At 44.2% G+C, this 19,896-nt stretch overlaps 1 protein-coding gene across 7 annotated transcripts in view; it reads left to right on the top strand.

Moving 5' to 3' along the window:
- The window catches only part of TBC1D5 (TBC1 domain family member 5), a 1,053,329-nt gene extending 1,047,685 nt beyond the window's left edge, over positions 1 to 5,644 (top strand). For all 7 annotated transcript variants that reach the window (XM_063922184.1, XM_063922178.1, XM_063922180.1 and 4 more), the window contains one exon: positions 4,868 to 5,644. In XM_063922184.1, coding sequence (XP_063778254.1) covers positions 4,868 to 5,161 — 294 coding nt within the window. In that variant the 3' untranslated portion in view covers positions 5,162 to 5,644. The remainder of the gene's footprint in view (positions 1 to 4,867) is intronic.
- Positions 5,645 to 19,896: the final 14,252 nt, after the last annotated feature.

The following is a 19,896-nucleotide window of genomic DNA, read 5'->3' as shown; positions in this document are numbered from 1 at the left end:
GGGGACCTGTGCCTGCCGCAGTGTGTAAAATGGGGACCTGTGCCTGCCGCAATGTGTAAAATGGGGACACTTGCCAGCGTACTGTGTAAAATGGGGACCTGTACCTGCCGCTATGTGTAAAATGGGGACACTTGCCAGCGTACTGTGTAAAATGGGGACCTGTGCCTGCCGCAATGTGTAAAATGGGGACACTTGCCAGCGTACTGTGTAAAATGGGGACCTGTGCCTGCCGCTATGTGTAAAATGGGGACACTTGCCAGCGTACTGTGTAAAATGGGGACCTGTGCCTGCCGCTATGTGTAAAATGGGGACACTTGCCAGCGTACTGTGTAAAATGGGGACCTGTGCCTGCCGCAATGTGTAAAATGGGGACACTTGCCAGCGTACTGTGTAAAATGGGGACCTGTGCCTGCCGCAGTGTGTAAAATGGGGACCTGTGCCTGCCGCAATGTGTAAAATGGGGGCACTTGCCAGCGTACTGTGTAAAATGGGGACCTGTGCCTGCCGCTATGTGTAAAATGGGGACACTTGCCAGCGTACTGTGTAAAATGGGGACCTGTGCCTGCCGCAATGTGTAAAATGGGGACACTTGCCAGCGTACTGTGTAAAATGGGGACCTGTGCCTGCCGCTATGTGTAAAATGGGGACACTTGCCAGCGTACTGTGTAAAATGGGGACCTGTGCCTGCCGCAATGTGTAAAATGGGGACACTTGCCAGCGTACTGTGTAAAATGGGGACCTGTGCCTGCCGCTATGTGTAAAATGGGGACACTTGCCAGCGTACTGTGTAAAATGGGGACCTGTGCCTGCCGCAATGTGTAAAATGGGGACACTTGCCAGCGTACTGTGTAAAATGGGGACCTGTGCCTGCCGCTATGTGTAAAATGGGGACACTTGCCAGCGTACTGTGTAAAATGGGGACCTGTGCCTGCCGCAATGTGTAAAATGGGGACACTTGCCAGCGTACTGTGTAAAATGGGGACCTGTGCCTGCCGCAATGTGTAAAATGGGGACCTGTGCCTGCCGCAATGTGTAAAATGGGGACCTGTGCCTGCCGCAATGTGTAAAATGGGGACCTGTGCCTGCCGCAATGTGTAAAATGGGGACCTGTGCCTGCCGCAATGTGTAAAATGGGGACACTTGCCAGCGTACTGTGTAAAATGGGGACCTGTGCCTGCCGCTATGTGTAAAATGGGGACACTTGCCAGCGTACTGTGTAAAATGGGGACCTGTGCCTGCCGCAATGTGTAAAATGGGGACACTTTTTCCTGCCGCAATGTGTAAAATGGGGACACTTTTTCCTGCCGCAATGTGTAAAATGGGGACACCTGTCTGCCGCAATGTGTAAAATGGGGAATGGGGACACTTGCCTGTCGTACTGTGTAAAATGGGGACACTTTTTCCTGGATATGAAATGTATGTTAGAAAAGGCAGTTTCTCAGGTAAAAAAGTTCTGAAAGAGAGATATATATATATATATATATATATATATATATATATATATATATATTTTTATTCATTTATTTTTTTTATTTTATTTTATTATTTTTATTTATTTATTGCAAAATATTTTTTTTTTTTGGCGGGGGGGGGGGGGGGGGTGTGTGTGTGTCAAATGACTACCTTGCCCCGGGTGACAAAAATCCTAGTTTCGGCCCTGCATATTGTATAATACATTTTTAAAATGTTGTAAACATGTGGTTCAGTAAGTACTTATTGATATATGCCTGTCTGGTAGATGTTTATTTATCTATGTTTTCCCGTTGTATGTTAAGACTGCAGTAATAGAGGAGAATTAATACAAGTGCCGTTAATTAGTGGATTCAGCTTGTAAAACATCCTGCTGTGATATATATAGCTCCCATCACGTCTGACAAGCCAGCCTCCTGACAAAGTAACTATGAAACGCGTAGAGGCGGGGCTTGCCAGACGTGCGTCTTCTCCCACCCGGCTGCTTCATTGTGAGTGACCTGACGGGTTCGGCTTTCACCGGCGCGGTGCATGGTCCGGTCTTTGATCGCAGCAGGTTTGGTGGATTGCCTGGTGGATTGTTTTATGTGCTCAAACTGGCCCAAAGAGTGGGTCATTTATGGTACGAGTCTTTTATAATCCATGGAATGTTCCGTTTTTAATCTGTGTGTGTAATAAATTTATCTGCACTATGGGCGCATTCTCCTGATTTTTTCCAGACATATATATATATATGAAAAGTTTCTTATATAGCGCAGCAAATTCCGTTGCACTTATATATATATATATATATATATATATATATTCATAATAGTCCTGCAATCACGTATATTTATTCCTTTTTTCTGCATCTGATGTGAGTGCAGGACTATTACATATATGATCTGAGGGGGCTGGCCCCCGAGATATCACAGTATCGGGCACCAAGATTACTGTTGCTGGCCCTGACTATCTCCTATGCTTTTTGCTGTATGCATGCTACCACTGGGTGAAATAATCAGGCGCCATGGCCTGGTCCACCACTGTTATGCAGATAGTACACAACTGTACCTGTCATTTGCTCCAGGTACTGAGCACCCAATAAGAACCCTAAATGGCATCATAGCTGAGCACCTGGAGTAGATGAGTGCCAGTTGACTGCATTTGATTCCTGATAAATCAGAGGTCCTGATGATAGGGCCTCAACATCCAACGACAAGACTGCAACATAGCCAACCAACTGGACTTACACTTGGGGGTTCAGAGCTATAAAACACTGATCATGTGCAGAATCTTGGCGATGTCCTGGATGGTGGCTTGCTACTTAAACATCAAATATCATCCACAATCATCTTGATTAGACTACTGCAATGCCTTCTTCCTTGGTGTCCCAGCAAAATAATTGCACTGCTTATAGCTGGTACAAAATTCAGCTGTTAACCAACCAGCCCTGTTCCAGCCACATAACACCCAATCTCTTCTCCCTTCACTGGCTACCTGTAAGATGGCAAATCGCTTTCAAGAATAGCTTACTGACTTTCAAAGCCCTACATGACCAGGGCCCTAGGTACCTGAAGCAGCTTCTGGTTCCATACTACCCCACTCAATTACTGCAATCTGTAGAGGAAGGACTTTTAGCATTACCTAGAATCTCCCATAATTCATCTGGGGGTTTTAGCCATGCGGCTCTGACTCAATTTACCGCACAGTTCGAGAGGCCTCCACTCTAAAACCCTTCAAAGACAGACTCAAGACTTTCCTGTTTTCTCAAGCATTCTCTTTATATCCTATTAGTATCTCCATGCTCTATGTATTTTATGAAACTCTTTTTTGTACTTCATTGTTTCTGTACTGTATTATGTTCATTCTATCTGTTAAGATCCTTTAGCCGTATTGTAGAAAGATTATTATTTCCATTTTATTGACAGATATTATAAATGCAATGTGTTTTGTGTGTGGTCTACAAGCATTTACTAAGATTTGCTAAGTGGCCCCTGATACCAAAATAAATGCCAACCACTGTGTTAAATCCTCAAATTGTACCTACAGTATGATGGAACAATTTCTCTTACTTAACTATTAGAATGCCTGGTGAAATACTGTAATCTCCCATCTTCCTTACATGCCAATGACATAATGATATGCCTGACATTAGATTAGAGTGAGGTCAAATTGAAATACAGTACTGCAGTTATGGAGCAAAGTATTAGTATGATGTATACAGTAGGTCTTTAGTATATACAGTATACTATTATTGAAGCAGCACATTTAAATGTCCTCGTTTCTTCCTACACATAGTTGTCATAAGCAAAATTCATAGGAATACAGCCTGTACATTAACTAGGAATTAAGGACATCACTGAGGTACAGATGAGTCCTCATTCATCTTTGCAGCAAATGTGACTTGTTTGCCGCAAATAGTGTGCCCGGGGCTGTGCACGGGCATGTATGTACGCACCCGCTTCCATAGGATGGATTGTGCGTATGTATCCTGTGTCTGTGTGCGAGTGTGAATAGCTGCTGCCGCAATGCGTTAACACATGCAAACACATCACAGCGAGGATACAGCTGTATGAGTGCTGTTGCACTTTTGTGTTTAGATGATGGCTAGAATTTCATTTGTTTGGTTGCGTCTTCCCGTCCAGTATGTGTGTGTGCGTATAAATATATATATATATATATATATATATTTATACAACCATATAAGTATTAGCAGGTGAGGGCCTGTCTTGCTAATGTCGCTGATTGTAGTGTGTAGCCGTGACCGACCATAAATTTATTGGTCTGCCAGACATGACGAGCCTCCAGCATGTCTGACAGATCCGATCAGCGGCGGCTCCTACCTTGTTGGAGCAGGAGAGCTGCCGCTGGCGATCCACTGCCTGGGTCCCGGCACCTATGCTATGTACAGTTCAGGCACCGAGACCCGGCGCATATGCAGTAGCAGCGACGGCACTGCGCTTGCGCAAAACTACGGCTTCTATGGACTGCATCTTCTGCAGTCCGTAGAAGCCGGCTAGGGCTGACGAGGCCGCAGGGAGCTGTAACCTCTTCACAGGGGAGGATGGGAAAATGTCTTATGCTGCAGCCATACACTGGGAGATATCTCACAGTGTATTGTCATGATATCTGATGAGTGTTAGGATATCAGAAAAAATGTCTGCCGGTCCGACATACGTACATTTTATCTGACCGTGTATGCCCAGTATAAGGAATATCCAGAAATGGAGTGAATATATACTGAAATTGAATCCAGAAATGGAATGAATGTATATAAATTTCCTTAAACGATGCCTAACTGACCTCTCTTTCTTTATGTTTCAATATAGAAGAATAAAAATATTTATAAAGAAATGTCCACAAAGATAGACAGCTTGCTTGAATGAGCCATATAAATTGTATATCTTTCCTATTTTAGGCTGAAGATGCCATATGTGGAAATACTGAGAGCCGGAACTCAGATGATTATATTCTGATCCCCAAGGAAGATGAAAGCAGTAGCTTTGCTGCGGAGCCTGAGCCGCCACAGACACTGCAGCAACATAAGGGTGCAGCAGAGAAGACAGAAACGCCTTCCCACAGACTGACCTTCTCAGACCCTCTAATGGGGGGAACCCCACCCTCCAGTAACCTCAGTTCTAGCCCAGATGACGACAGCAGCAACAACAGCAAGGATTCTGATTTCACCATAGTTAACCCACTAGACATTTAACTTGTCTTTTTTTTTTCTTTCTTTTCCGTTTTTTTTAAGATACTTTGTAAAATGAGGAATTTCCTCCGTGTACTATGACACATGTAGGGATTACTTTTGTTACATATGAGCAGCAGGAAATACCAATCCTGCTCATTTATGCAAGCTGTTATCCAGAGCACAAGTAATAGACGTTACTGAGAATATAGCCATTGTCATTATTGCCTTACATGTATATCTACTACAAGTGTATATCTGCTGGATTCTGTATGCTACGTCCGGCCTAGCTTCCCCCTCTAACACAGGCACCTTAGCTCGCTGTCCAGCTGGCATACCATTGAGTGGCAGCTGGGACTTACAGTTCCACAGCAAGCTGAAGAGCCACATGTTGTCTAACCAATGCTTTACTTGAATTTGGTGAGATAGATACTTATAAGTGCTACTGAAAATAATATTTGCATTATGCCAGCAGAAGTATGCATTAATAAAAATAAATCACAACTATTTTAGGTATGCTGTATGGTCCATATTTCACCAAGGCTTGTTCCATCCGGCTGGAACATATTCTGTTTTTGATGATGTGCCAACTAAAAAGGAAGAGAGGAATGTGGTGTTCATGTGCAGCACGATGTAAGGAAGGTGTCACGTTAGTGTGAGAATAGCACATCATTCTGCTATATAACTGGAGGAGTTCAGTAGTGTGTGCAGCAGACCTGTTAGATTTCCTTTTACAACCTTTAAAGAAAAATACCTTTTCTTGTTAACCTTGTTTCAAAAACAAGAAAGAAATAATAAAGTTCGCTATCCTCCATGAGCAATCAAAGTGGTTTCCAAATGCCTGATACTGTAAGCCTAAAACACACTTTTTTGCAGTTAAATTGTTTGTACATAACAAATATGGTTGAGTCTCAAAGTGTTGCGTCTTCACACCATCTTATCTATTCATGTTAGTAGTATATTTAAAAGGGATAAATGGTTATTAGTCATTGGCAGATTTTACCTAATCCCCACCCCTACACACACACACACACACACAGACACACAGACACACACACACTAAACATCCGCCACTGTACTACCACCCCCAGTAAGCTCTGACCCTACTACCTGGCTCCTCGCTCCCGTAACTTGTCTCCACACCCACTGCCATTTGGCTCCACCTCTGGCCCCACTCCACCACTTGGTGAGTATCATCAGGTTGGGAAGACAGGAGACAGGGTTGGCGATGGAGTGGCTCTTCCTGCTCTTCTCATACAGGGCTGGCAGTATCCAGGCGAGGGGGTGGGGGAATCTAAATCAAATAAATATTTGGTGTGACCTTCAACACAGCATCAATTATTCTAGGTGCACTTGCACACAGTTTTTGAAGGAATTTGGCAGGGAGTTTGTTCCAAACAACTTGGAGAACTTACCACAGATCTTCTGTGGATGTATGCGTGCTCAAATCCTTATGTCACTTCATGTAATCCCAGACAGACTTGTTGATGTTGAGATCAAGGCTCTGTGGGGGCCATATCACTTCTAGGACTCCTTGTTCTTCTTTATGCTGAAGATAGATCTTAATGACATTGGTGGTCATTCCGAGTTGATCGCTAGCTGCATTCGGTCGTTGTGCAGCGATGAGGCAAAAAAAGGCACTTCTGCGCATGCATATGTGGCGCAATGCGCACGCGCAACGTACTATTACAACGAACAATGTAGTTTCACACAGGGTCTAGCGAAGCTTTTCAGTCGCACTGGTGACCGCAGAGTGATTGACATGAAGTGGGCATTTCTGGGTGTTAACTGACCGTTTTCAGGGAGTGTTTGAAAAAACGCAAACGTGCCAGGAAAAACGCAGGCGTGGCTGGGCGAGCGCAGGGCGTGTTTGTGATGTCAAAACAGAAACTGAACAGTCTGAAGTGATCGCAAGCACTGAGTAGGTATTGAGCTACTCTAAAACTGCACAAAACAACTTTGTAGCTGCTCTGCGATCCTTTCGTTTGCACTTCTGCTAAGCTAAAATACACTCCCAGTGGGAGGCGGCATAGCGTTTGCACTGCTGCTAAAAACTGCTAGCGAGCAAACAACTCGGAATGACCACCATTGAGTGTATGTTTGAGATTGCTGTCCTGCTGCAGAATAAATTTGGATCCAATCAGACGCCTCCCTGGTGGTATTTCATGATGGATAAGTACAGGTGTGTCCTCACACATTATTGCATCAGACACACCAAGCAGCCCCTCTCAGCGTACTAGGCTACGTACAACTCTGCTCACGTTGGGTGTCTTATAATGCGTCTTTTTAAAAAAAATGTGTCTAAGCTGTAATGCGACAAGAACGCAGCGAGAGACTGTGTATATGGAGCACAAAGGAACTTGCCATGGAAAAATGTGCTGCTCATACATTGTAGCAATTCATATACAGATTCAGACTCAAGGTGGGTACACACTAGAAAGATATATCTGCAGATCAATTGATCTGCAGATATATCTATGGATGGATCGGGCAGTGTGTTGAGCATACACACTGCCCGATCCGTCGGGGACTGACGTCATGAACTGGGTGGGCGTGTACACACGCCCGCCCAGTTCAGCTGTCAATCACCGCCGGCCGCCGCAGCATATGTACGGGCGGTCGGCCGACCGCCGTACACACACAGCGACGTGCCAATATATCGGTAGATATATTGGCCGTCGGCTGTGCTGCGGGGCCGACGCGATACGTCTGTAAACGACTGAGTTCACAGACGTATCGTCCGTACACACTGGCCGACGGACCCACGATATATCAGCCGTTCAAGAGAACGGCCGATATATCGGCCAGTGTGTACGGGCCTTCAGTCACACACAGATATACAAATGTCGCAAATTAAATTAATCAGCACAGTCTCTTGGTGCGCCCCTATTCTCATCTCATTGCGATTAAGACACATTTTCAGGTATAAAGACGCCCTGCACTTGCAGACTGTCATGGGACCTGGTGAGCAGAGAGTGGCTGCTTGGTGTGACTACTGCAACAATGTATGAGCGCACATCTGTACAAAGCAGATATTAAAATAATACAGTAACATCAAGTGGTAGGTAAGAGATGGGCATAGAAGTTACAAGACAGCTCAATGAGTATTACAAGTAGGCAGGAAAAGTGAATGGTTACAATTTCCACCAAATTGCATGGCAGACAAAATAATGTGGCCTGAGACAGACATGACAGACATGAATGTAACAGTTACATACAATAAAATGGAAGGCTGCAGCTTGAGTAATACACATACAAAACCAATTCAGAATAAGACAAATGGGGATACGGGAAACATACTGTAGATAGAGGACTCTGCCATGAGAGCTTACATTTTAAAGGGACAATAGAAGCCAGTAGGATAATAGGCCAAGTGCGAATGGGGTGTCAATCTTGGTTGCACATATAAAATAATATGGTGGAAATTCAAATGTGTGAAGGTGATAATAGGAGAAATGCTTGAGGACAATAAAAGCAGAAACAAAAATGAAAGACCACAGTAAAAGCTACTAAACAATAAAACAGGAAAACAAAATTACAGACAACGGTAACCACGGGGTAGACGCAATGGTGCAGTATCTTCTTTTAGGTTAGGTCTGTGTTTCATTGTGCAGATAGAGGAAATTATGTTCAGAGAGTGCACAGGCTGCCTTGGCAATGAGCAGTACTCTGTGACTGGATTTGTCTGTCTGAAATCTCTGCAACATGTTTGGAACTGGGTACTGGGGCTCACTCAGTGTTGATTATGCCCCCCTGCATGCTCCTGGGGGCCAGCAGGTGATCAGCTATCTCCCCAAAGATGTCTCCTAGATCCAGGCTCGGAGGCCCTAAACCCAGCATGTCAGTGCCAACTTCATCTTCATCCTGATGATCTTGGATTCCGAGAGTGGAAAGTGAATCCGGTATATATTGGAACTCCTAATCAGACTGCAGTGGTGGGGTAGGCAGCACGTGGCTGCAATGGAAAAAAGAAGCATAGCGTTTTTGGTTCTAGTAGTACTGGCAGCCTCCCTTAGAGCACACATACTGCAGCAGTTCTGAGGTGGTGTTGTTCATGTTCCAGCTCTATGAGGTCAGGGCCACGGGTGCAGAGCGGGCATTATTTACCTGGGCACCCTACCACCCCCACCCCAGATCTGCTCCCAGCTGAGGGCCACATGGCATACAATTTTTCTGATTTTTTGGAAAAAGAACATGGCCACACTCTTTATGGGTCTGGGCACTCGTGCTCAATAGTCTTGACACCATATCTAGCCTTTGGACTGCCTAGCACAGACACCAATTAATTCAGAAGGGTGCCACAGGAGTAGATGTATCAAACCTTGGAGAGAGATGCGGCAACTCTGTGAGCTTGTGACGGTCTTTAGGGCCTAATTCATGTTTGTACACTGTGGCTGATGTTCACGCAATGGAGAGATTATCGTCAGACTGTGCATATGCTATGATCACAATGTGCATTCGCCAAGGTGCTTCTGTGATGCGGATTTCATGGGAAGTGACCGTTTGGAGGTGTTAACGAAGTTTACAGAGAGTGGTTTGAAAAATGCAGGGGTGTCATTGCCATTTTCGTGTGGTGTATATCTGCCATCAGTTGTGATGCACTGGCGTGCGCAGCACATTTTATTAGGGGGTGCACTGTCGGAGGGGTGTGTCTAGCACCGCCTTTTGGGCATGTCTAGCACATCTATTGATGATCAACGCATATAAAATATCCACCCTTGTACCAATCCTAATAAAGCAGATACATTGTCAGATGTTGTGGTGTGCACCAAACGAACACCCCTGATGGCACTCACTGCAATTACACTGCTCCTACTCAGCCTGGTCTGGCTCCCCCTCTCTTTCCCCTGCAAGCTGCAGCAGCTTACTTACAAGTCGGTAACTGAACTGACACTGACAGTCGCAGACTAGTTACTGCTGCTGGAAAAACAAGTGACGTGTCAATGCTGCTGCAGACCGCCTGCCAGTATTGAACTTGTCTTCCTAAGAGGAACGCTGGCTGCATGCTGCTCCTCATTAGTGGCTGGCGTTGGCATAGCAAAGAAGGAGAGAGGTGGGCATGTGACGGGTGGGCGTGCGAGCATCACACTGTTTTTGTACGTGGAGGTGGAGCTGGGAATTTGAAAGCCAGTGGCAGTGGCACCCTTGATTAACCCAGGCATCCAGTCAGTAATGCAGTCCTGACAGGGTGCAGCGCAGAGGGGACAGTAATCCGTCTGCTCGGTGATTGCTGCATCAGGCATGTGAGATCGGGGTGCCAGACATTAGGGGGTACCTGTGCGCACCAGGCACCCCCCCTGCGCACACCTATGTTGTGATGCTCATACGTGCAAGAACATGGCACCTGCATCGTTACTGCTGTGTCCAGTCTGCATAGCCATAGGCCTACCCTTAGCCTCGATGTTCCTCATTTTTGTGTACAGGCTGCAAATTTGTGCGCAATTGTGAATGAGTTTGCGATGGCTCAGATGGGTCTCTCATTTCTGGATGGCAGCAACAATTGCATTTTCGTAGCCTAGAAAATCGCAATTGCATTTGTGTACAGACATGAATTAGCCCCTTAGCCCTCAACAGCAATAAAGAAAAACAGTCTCGAAATTGTAAAGCTGGAGAGGAGATAGGTAAATTTATAGAGGATTAATGGCGTTTAATAAATGATATTATAATTAGAGCATAATACTCAAATGCATTTTGTGTTATTTTCTCCAGTGCAGATGTCTTACTTGGAGATATTTATTGTATTGTTATATCTATTCACTAAAGTTAATAATGGGAAGGGCAAGTGCTTTATTTTATCTTCGGTTCTGATAATAAACAGAGGACAAAGTGCAGACTCAGATTTAATCACTAGGGGGAGCCCCTTACTTTGCACATAAGGAGGAGAGAAATATAATAACAGATAACAGTGCAGACACAGGGCCTGATTCAGACCTAGACTGAGGACAGACATCCGGAGCAAGTATCTGATGTTTTTCCTTTGTGCCTACGGCCGATGGATAATGCCAGAAGATGGAAATTGGAATTGCATGGAGATCCAAGCAGTTCTGGCAAGTGTTTCTGGGGGGTGGATTTCCTCAGTGGGCATGCTGGTGTCAGGGACTACTGGTGTTCCAATGGCACCGCCAGCCATGTACCAGTGTACATTCTGAGCAACCAGAGAGTTGCTGTAATGTCCAATGGTGAGGCCGATTTCGAAGGTGCGACTGATTAGAGCCGCAGCCTATAAGTGTCTCAGTAGATAGCTCATTCGCTGTGGTATTTATATAAAGTTCCCAACTCAAAAAAAATATTGTACACATTTGTCACTTGCTGATCACAAATGGTAGATATTTTTTTATTTAATGTGCACTTTGGAATAGAACTACTGCTATAGCAACAGATGGTGCACCTGCAACAGGTCAAGCTGGAAGCCTGGAGGCCGTCTTCCCAGCCAAATCTGCCAACAGTGTCTCACATTCTCCAGCTTTCTGAAGCTCACGCTAATGATCAGGCTCTGTCTGGATTCATAGGAATCATAATGAAACTTGTGATTGGTTGAGCTCCCTAATTTTATTCATAACATGATCCACAGACTGATTAGTTGGTCTACCATCCTACCGATCAGCTGGAAACACCTGCTGGGACTTGTAGTTTCACAATTGCTAGAGGAGAATTTGTCTACTTTATTTGTTTGAAGACCTTTACAAACTGTTGCAATGGGGCCTAACTGTATCTCTGTGTACCTAGTCTTTCAACAAAATGGCTGCTATCACCTTGTGTTAGTAAGATGTACATATATGTACATGTGACTAGCAGACATTTAAAAATAAAAATAATAATAATAATGTGAATATATTTTTGTAAACTGGTAACTCGGTCCCAGGGATGTGCAGTCAGGATAGGCATGAGATAGGCAGAGCTCCTGAGATTTTATATAAAAACAATTAGAATAATACAAAGAAGATATTTCTAACATAAACATCTTCTTTGTTTATTGTAATCCTTTTTATAGCTAACACTCAGCAGCTTTGTAGAGTTTCCTGGGGGGCGAGAGATGAGGCAGAAACAGCTCTGCCTTGGTTCTACAGTCAGACACTGCTTTGCAGTAGGCTGCACAGAAAGGGAGCTAATAGAGGCATGCCTCTGAGTGTGGGGGCGGGCCTTGTGCACTGGTGGACACTTGGATGTGTCATGTGACCAGGAAGTGCACTGTAGTCGGAGCTCAGAAATAGCCCTTTTACATCTCCAATGCCGGATCCCACCCGGGAATTGGAAACAGGTCCTTCCCGGGTAGTATCCGGCATTGCACCCTAACAGCAGGCTTCCCGACCCTACAATATGCCGGGTCGGATTGCCATAGCAGCGGGGGCGGAGGTGGTGCTGGGAGATGAGCTCATCTCCGCGCCGCCTCACCCTATGTAGTGAACGAGTTGTAACCCTTTCACACTGCCACTGACGCGGTATTCTACCCGGGAATAACCCTCCTTATAGCCCGGGTTTAATTACCGGGTCAGGCAACTCGGGAATTCTCCATGGCCCCTTTCACAATGCACAGTGACCCGTATCGACCTGGCAACATAGCGGGTGGATACCGGGTTATTTGTGCGATGTGAAAGGGGTATCAGCAGCAGCAAGAGAGACACAGGGATATAGGTAGAAGACTCAGTGGACACTGTAGCTTAGTGTAGTGAGGGGAGAGTTACAGTGAGTAGAGGGGAGGGTGAGATCGTCTCCCAGCTTTCAGACCCATCCCCATGTGTGAATATAACTTCATAAGAACAGATCTCATAGGTGGTGCAATCTTAGTCAATGCCTGACATTTTATAGTTTCAGAAACCATGCTAAATTATTATTAGCTTTAATATGCATAAAATTGCCTTGAGTCACTTTGATTCCTTCTGTACCTCAGTAGATGTACTGCAGACCAACTGGGGAAAAACATGGTAAATTATGAGTTTCGCTAGAGGGACTCGGCTATAAATAGATCTGCTGAATCCCCAGGAACAATCTTTCTCACTAAAACTCAAACACTCTTTCATTTAATAATGTCCACAGATTGGGGCATTAATAGTTTTCAGCTACGCTGCATGTGATATACAGGCCAACATTTCACAGGCTGCCCACGTAACCTATTAAGTGACAGTGTGCTGAGCTGGGAAATTGCTTGTTAATTTGCAAACTTGCTATTTTCTCTCCGGTTTGCTTTGAGCTACTATTCTGTATTCCTAAATTAGTTACATTTACTATCACATTAAAATATATTAACTTAAAGCATATAATAACAAAATAACTTTTAAAAATGTTTATTTTACAATGTCTGCGTTATCAGCTACACATAATTTGGAGGAATATCTAAATGTTATATCACTTGAAAAAAAATACATTATTATTATTATTATTATTATCATCATCATCAGAAGTATTATTATTACGTTGTCCAATTGTAAAAAGTTCTGTTAAAATAAAATTTCCTAGTAGCTATTTAAGCAGTCAGTAATATTGTCTATTTGTTGGATTATTTTTTTTACAAAGATGTCTATGAACATTCCCAATTAGGGCTTCTATAAAAAAAAAACAGAAACATGCAGAGGCTGGTTCTGAATAACACACCATATTATGGGGGCTATTTACTAAACCTTGGATGGAGATAAGTTACCAACCAACCAGCTCCTAAATGTCATTTTTCAAACACAGCCTGTGACATGGCAGTTAGGAGCTGATTGGCTGGTGCTTTATCTCCCTCCACTTTCCTCCAATCATAGCTTAGTAAATAGACCTCAAATTTGTCTCCTATTTATTGCAAATTAGTGGTTCTTCCTTTCTTTACTGTGATTTAAACATTGGCCCTCATTCCGAGTTGATCGGTCGCAAGGCGAATTTAGCAGAGTTACACACGCTAAGCCGCCGCCTACTGGGAGTGTATCTTAGCATCTTAAAATTGCGACCGATGTATTCGCAATATTGCGATCACAAACTACTTAGCAGTTTTAGAGTAGCTCCACACTTACTCTGCCTGTGCGATCAGTTCAGTGCTTGTCGTTCCTGGTTTGACGTCACAAACACACCCAGCGTTCGCCCAACCACTCCCCCGTTTCTCCGGCCACTCCTGCGTTTTTTCCGGAAACGGTAGCGTTTTCAGCCACACGCCCATAAAACGCCATGTTTCCGCCCAGTAACACCCATTTCCTGTCAATCACATTACGATCGCCGGAGCGAGGAAAAAGCCGTGAGTAAAAATACTATCTTCATTGTTAAATTACTTGGCGCAGTCGCAGTGCGAATATTGCGCATGCGTACTAAGCGGATTTTCATTGCGATGCGATGAAAAATACCGAGCGAACGACTCGGAATGAGGGCCATTATTCATTATTTTAAAATCAAGTAGATTAGAGACACCCAGTAATGATTAAAATAGCGATAAATCCATATGTACCTCATAAACTTGAAGTAACTGGAAAGCTCCTTCTCTGCCATGATGATGCAAAGGACCTACTGCAGAGATGGAAGTTAAGTGGACGTACTGTACTGTAAGTCACTCCCTAACTGCGAGCATGGATGAAATATCTCTATATGCGCGTATACAGAGCTTGGTTTGCTACAACTCATCATCATCATCATCACTATCATCAACATCATCAATGTGCACTTGCACCTCTCCTATATTAGATGTACAAGCTATGGTGGTGATTCAGATCTGATCACTGGGCTTCTAATTTTGCTGTCCTGCGATCAGATAGTCGCCGCCTCTAGGGGGAGTGTAAATTCGCTGTGTAAGTGTGCAGTCTGTGTGCAGTCTATGCGCAGCCCAGGACTTACTCCTACAGTGTGATGAGAACAGGCTGATCAGGGCTGGAGCTGACATCACACACCCTCCCTGAAAACGCTTGGGCACGCCTGCGTTTTTCCAGACACTTCCTGTAAACACTCAGTTGCCACCCACAAACGGCCTCTTCCTGTCAATCACCTTGCGAACGCCCCTGCAATCAAATTTTTCGCACCATTCCCTCACTGACCAGCGATGCCCGTTGTTGATGTCCAAAGCGCATGCGCATTGCAGTGCATACGCAGTTAGGACCTGATCACCCGCTGTGCGAAAACGCACAGCAGCGATCAGATCTGAATTACCCCCTATGTCCGGAAACAGGTAAATCAGCAATCACAGGAAACTCTACATAGCCTACACATGCGTCAACACACTGTCATTGAACTTTCCCCATTCAAGAACGTCCCATAACAATCGAGTTACACTTACGTTGGTCATAAACGTAGAAGCAATCAATATGCACTCAATTGCATTACCAGTAATTGCTACACTCATGTCCACTGCCTGCTCAGTGCAAAAACACTCCCTCCACAAACGGGCATATGGTTCAACTCTGTATCAGCCCTAAATTCTGCACATTGGGGGTAATTCCAAGTTGATCGCAGCAGGATTTTTGATAGCAATTGGGCAAAACCATGTGCACTGCAGGGGAGGCAGATATAACATGTGCAGAAAGAGTTATGGGCCCTACACACTGGCCGATATTTTGAAAGATATGAACGATCTCGTTCATAAATGAACGAGAACTCGTTCATATCTTTCAGTGTGGAGACTCCAGCGATGAACGATGCGCGGCCCCGCGCTCGTTCATCGCTGATCTCCCGTCGGCTGTGCATGCAGGCCAATATGGACGATCTCGTCCATATTTGCCTGCACTTCAATGCAGCCGGGTGACGGGGGGAGTGAAGAAACTTCACTCCCCCCGTCACTGCCCCCCCCCGCCGCCGGGTCGCTCGTCGGCCGTATCGGCCGTCGGGCACCTCGGCCAGTGAGTAGGGCCCATTAGATTTGGGTGGATTATTTTATGTCTGTGCAGGGTAAATACTGGCTGCTTTATTTTTACACTGCAAATTAGATTGCAGATTGAACACACCCCACCCAAATCTAACTCTCTCTGCACATGTTATATCTGCCTCCCCTGCAGTGCACATGGTTGTGCCCAATTGCTAACAAAAATCCTGCTGCGATCAACTTGGAATTACCCCCATTGTCACAGTCAGTGTGTTATATGCTGTGATGTCTCACATTGTCGCAGTCAGTGTGTTATATGCTGTGATGTCTCACATTGTCGCAGTCAGTGTGTTATATGCTGTGATGTCTCACATTGTCGCAGTCAGTGTGTTATATGCTGTGATGTCTCACATTGTCGCAGTGTGTTATATGCTGTGATGTCTCACATTGTTGCAGTCAGTGTGTTATATGCTGTGATGTCTCACATTGTCGCAGTCAGTGTGTTATATGCTGTGATGTCTCACATTGTCGCAGTCAGTGTGTTATATGCTGTGATGTCTCACATTGTCGCAGTGTGTTATATGCTGTGATGTCTCACATTGTTGCAGTCAGTGTGTTATATGCTGTGATGCTCTCAAAAGGGACCTGATAAGAAATTCTCTTGAATGAAGTGACGGCTCAGTAGCACCGACGTTTCGGAGAATCCAACTCCTTTATTAAGCTTATTTCTCTTAACTGTGTAATTAAAATACCTAGAGATACTAGTCACAAGTCTATTTTCTGACTAGAAATATGTCCATGAGGCAACTCAAATTATTTCTATAACACAATGTTCCAAAGAAGCAGAAATATAATGAATGTTCTTCCTATTGGTGGACACTGCTGCCATGTGGTATACTGACTGGTGCAGGAGCTTGTCACTGAGTAGATTACCCATATTCTGAAGCTCCTCCACTATATATAACCTCTCCGCATCAGCTCAAAAGTTTTAACGTTTTTTTCCAGTGCCCAATGAGCTGAGCCGCTCTGGCAATGGGCTGCCTATGGTAACCAGCTTATATCATCTTTTCCATTACTTTCACAGCATGTTATTGTGCTCCTCCATAAGAATATATATGTGATATATGCATAGAGGAGGTGGAGCCTGGCATCAGGGCAGCTCCAGGCCTACTAGCACCCTGAGCGAGAAAATGTAAAAGCGCCCTCCCCCCCCCCCCATGCCTTCGGCGCGCACTCCTGGAAAAGTGGGCGTGGCCTCGCAACTTCATATTATCATACTATAAATAAATATGTTTTCACAACCCATCTACGCACACAATTAGCATCCTTACACATAACAGCCACAGTAGTGTTCCTTACACATAATGGGGGGTCATTCCGACCCGATCGCTCGCTGCAGTTTATCGCAACACAGCGATCGGGTCGGAACTGCGCATGCGCCAGCGCCGCAGTGCAACCGGCGCATGCCAGATGGCCGCAGGCCATCGTTGCCTAGCGATCGCCTCTGCTGATTGACAGGCAGAGGCGGTCGCTGGGCGGGAGGGGGCTGGACGGCGGCGTTAAGCCGCCATTTAGGGGGCGTGGTCCGGCCAACGCAGGCATGGGCTTACCGTTGGGGGGGCGGGCCGCGGTGGATGCGTGACGTAACATGCAGCCACTGCGACCCGGGCAGCAAAGAGGTTCTCCCTGCCAGCCGCAGGAGCTGCGCTGGCCTGGTGTTACTCCTCAAATGCAAAAGCATCGCCGCTGTTCGATGCTTTTGTATTTCTGCAGTGCAAAATATATATAAAATACACGCTGTATCATTTGATCAGCGTGTATCATGGGCAGTATGGATGGTGTAATGGATAGTATTACTGCCTCACAGCACTGAGGTCATGGGTTCCATTCCCACCATGGCCCTAACTGTGTGGAGTTTGTATATTCTCCCCGTACTTGCGTGGGTTTCCTCTAGGTACTCTAGTTTCCCCCCACAATCTAAAAATATACTGGTAAGTTAATTGGCTCTCAACAAAAGTAACCCTACTGTCAATGTGTGTGCTAGTATAGTTGGTAGGGAACATAGATTGTAAGCTCCGCTGGGGCAGGGACTGATGTGAATGGCCAAATATTCTCTGTAAAGCGCTGCGGAATATGTGTGCGCTATATAAATAACTGGTAAGAAATAATAATAAATTTGAACTAGCAAACTATCGAGTAGTTTGGGTAAATTATATATTTCATATATCTATATAAAAAAAAAAATATATATATATATATATATATATATATATATATATAGGAAATGGAGAACACAAGCGCCGAAATGTGTTTAAAATTGTGTAAAAAGGTGACAACAAATACGTATGGTGGTGAGTTAGGTTGGATCACTTATCTGTTTTAGAAAGGCAGTGATCTTTCAATCATCATTTGGATTCAGTACATGGAAATAGAAAAACAGCAAAACATAGTGTGTACCATTCGTAAACAAATCACATAACACTGTCTGAATTAAAGCGGCATCATTAGGGAACTAGCAAGTTCCCACTAGTGAACACTTCTTAGCCACAGCAGTGAAAAGTTTAAAAAACATAAATTTAATAAAATGACAGAAGAATGGCTGAATAACACACGTACAAGAATTAAAAACATCTAGAGCTTATCTGTCCATAAATGGAATATCAGCAAAGCGTTCCAACGCGTTTCGTCCGTCTGTGTCTGGACTTCATCAAGGGGATAACCACAGTGAGTCTGGAGGCTCCATTTATACCGGAAAGGGGTGATTTCCAATGTCCAATAATTATGACCTCACTTCCTGTACTCCTGAGTTATTGTGTATTTTAACCTTAAACAAGTGATTCTTCCAGTAAAATTGCTTATGCAGTGATGCAGAGTCAATATACATCCAGTGATTGAGTGAAACAAGTAAAAAAGTGTATAAAGGAGGCTAAAATAGCTTTTCTGCGTGTGGAAACGGCTGTGGAACGCATTTGGAATGCACCGCCGTAAATGGCCTCGGTGGAACGCACCGCCATTTTGGAAATGCTACGTCCGCCGAAAACTGAGTTATTGGCGGCCGTTTGGAATGATTCCACCGCGAGGGTGTATTGTGGACTGAGTAGTGACCAGATAGAATTTTATATATATAAAGAGAGGATTGGAACAGTAATGAAAGCATTTCAATGGCGGTGAAACGCACCGCCATTTTAAAGACGTCACTTCCTTTATAAACAGGGAAATTACATTTACAGTGCTATAGTTGGATAAAGTGCATAGGATAAATTGTGAATCAGATACGAGTTATTATGTGAAGTTAGGTGACATAGTGGTGTTTAGAGGTATTAATAATTGAGTGTATGTTGTGCGGTGAAACGCACCGCCATTTTGGGGGGCTGCAGTGGAACGCACGCAATAACTAGATTATAAAGAGTGAATTAATTACTTGTTTATGTGCAAATAAGCACAAATTCATATGTTTTATATTTTGTCAATTCTAAAAAGGCTCATGTTGAAATAAAGCATAAGTCCAGTCCATTTTGTGTGTGTCCATAGTCTTTCGTTTGTGAAACAATCTCTTTAGGAGGATGCTTTCTTGGTTTGAAGATGACTGGATCCTTTTGTGCTGAAAAAAAAATATATATACATTTGGCAAGTTTGGTAATGCCTGAGTTGGGGACACTAAGTGTATATTTACATGCTATACACATATAGATATAAATATATGAAGTATATATAGTGTGTACAAAAAAATGGGATAGAAGAGGAGGAGCTAATAAAATAAGTGATAAAGGTGATGAAGTGTTGATTCAAAGAAAGGGGGCAATCTCGAAAGCTTCATTAAGTCCTAGGGGTGAGAGAGTTTTCAATTCATGAATCCAAAACATTTCTCGTTTGGATAGCTTGTTAAGGATGTCACCACCTCGTTCGCCTAGTTTTACTAATTCTATTGCCTTGAAGGATATTTCTTCCGGGTTAGATCTGTGTTTTTCTAGAAAATGCTTGGATACTGTGTGGTTCACGACTTTAT

This window comes from Pseudophryne corroboree, chromosome 5 (assembly GCF_028390025.1).
Source record: "Pseudophryne corroboree isolate aPseCor3 chromosome 5, aPseCor3.hap2, whole genome shotgun sequence".
Taxonomy (NCBI): Eukaryota; Metazoa; Chordata; class Amphibia; order Anura; family Myobatrachidae; genus Pseudophryne; species Pseudophryne corroboree.
The sequence above is the reverse complement of the archived record's forward strand: the minus strand, read 5'-3'. Positions and strand labels throughout refer to the sequence as shown.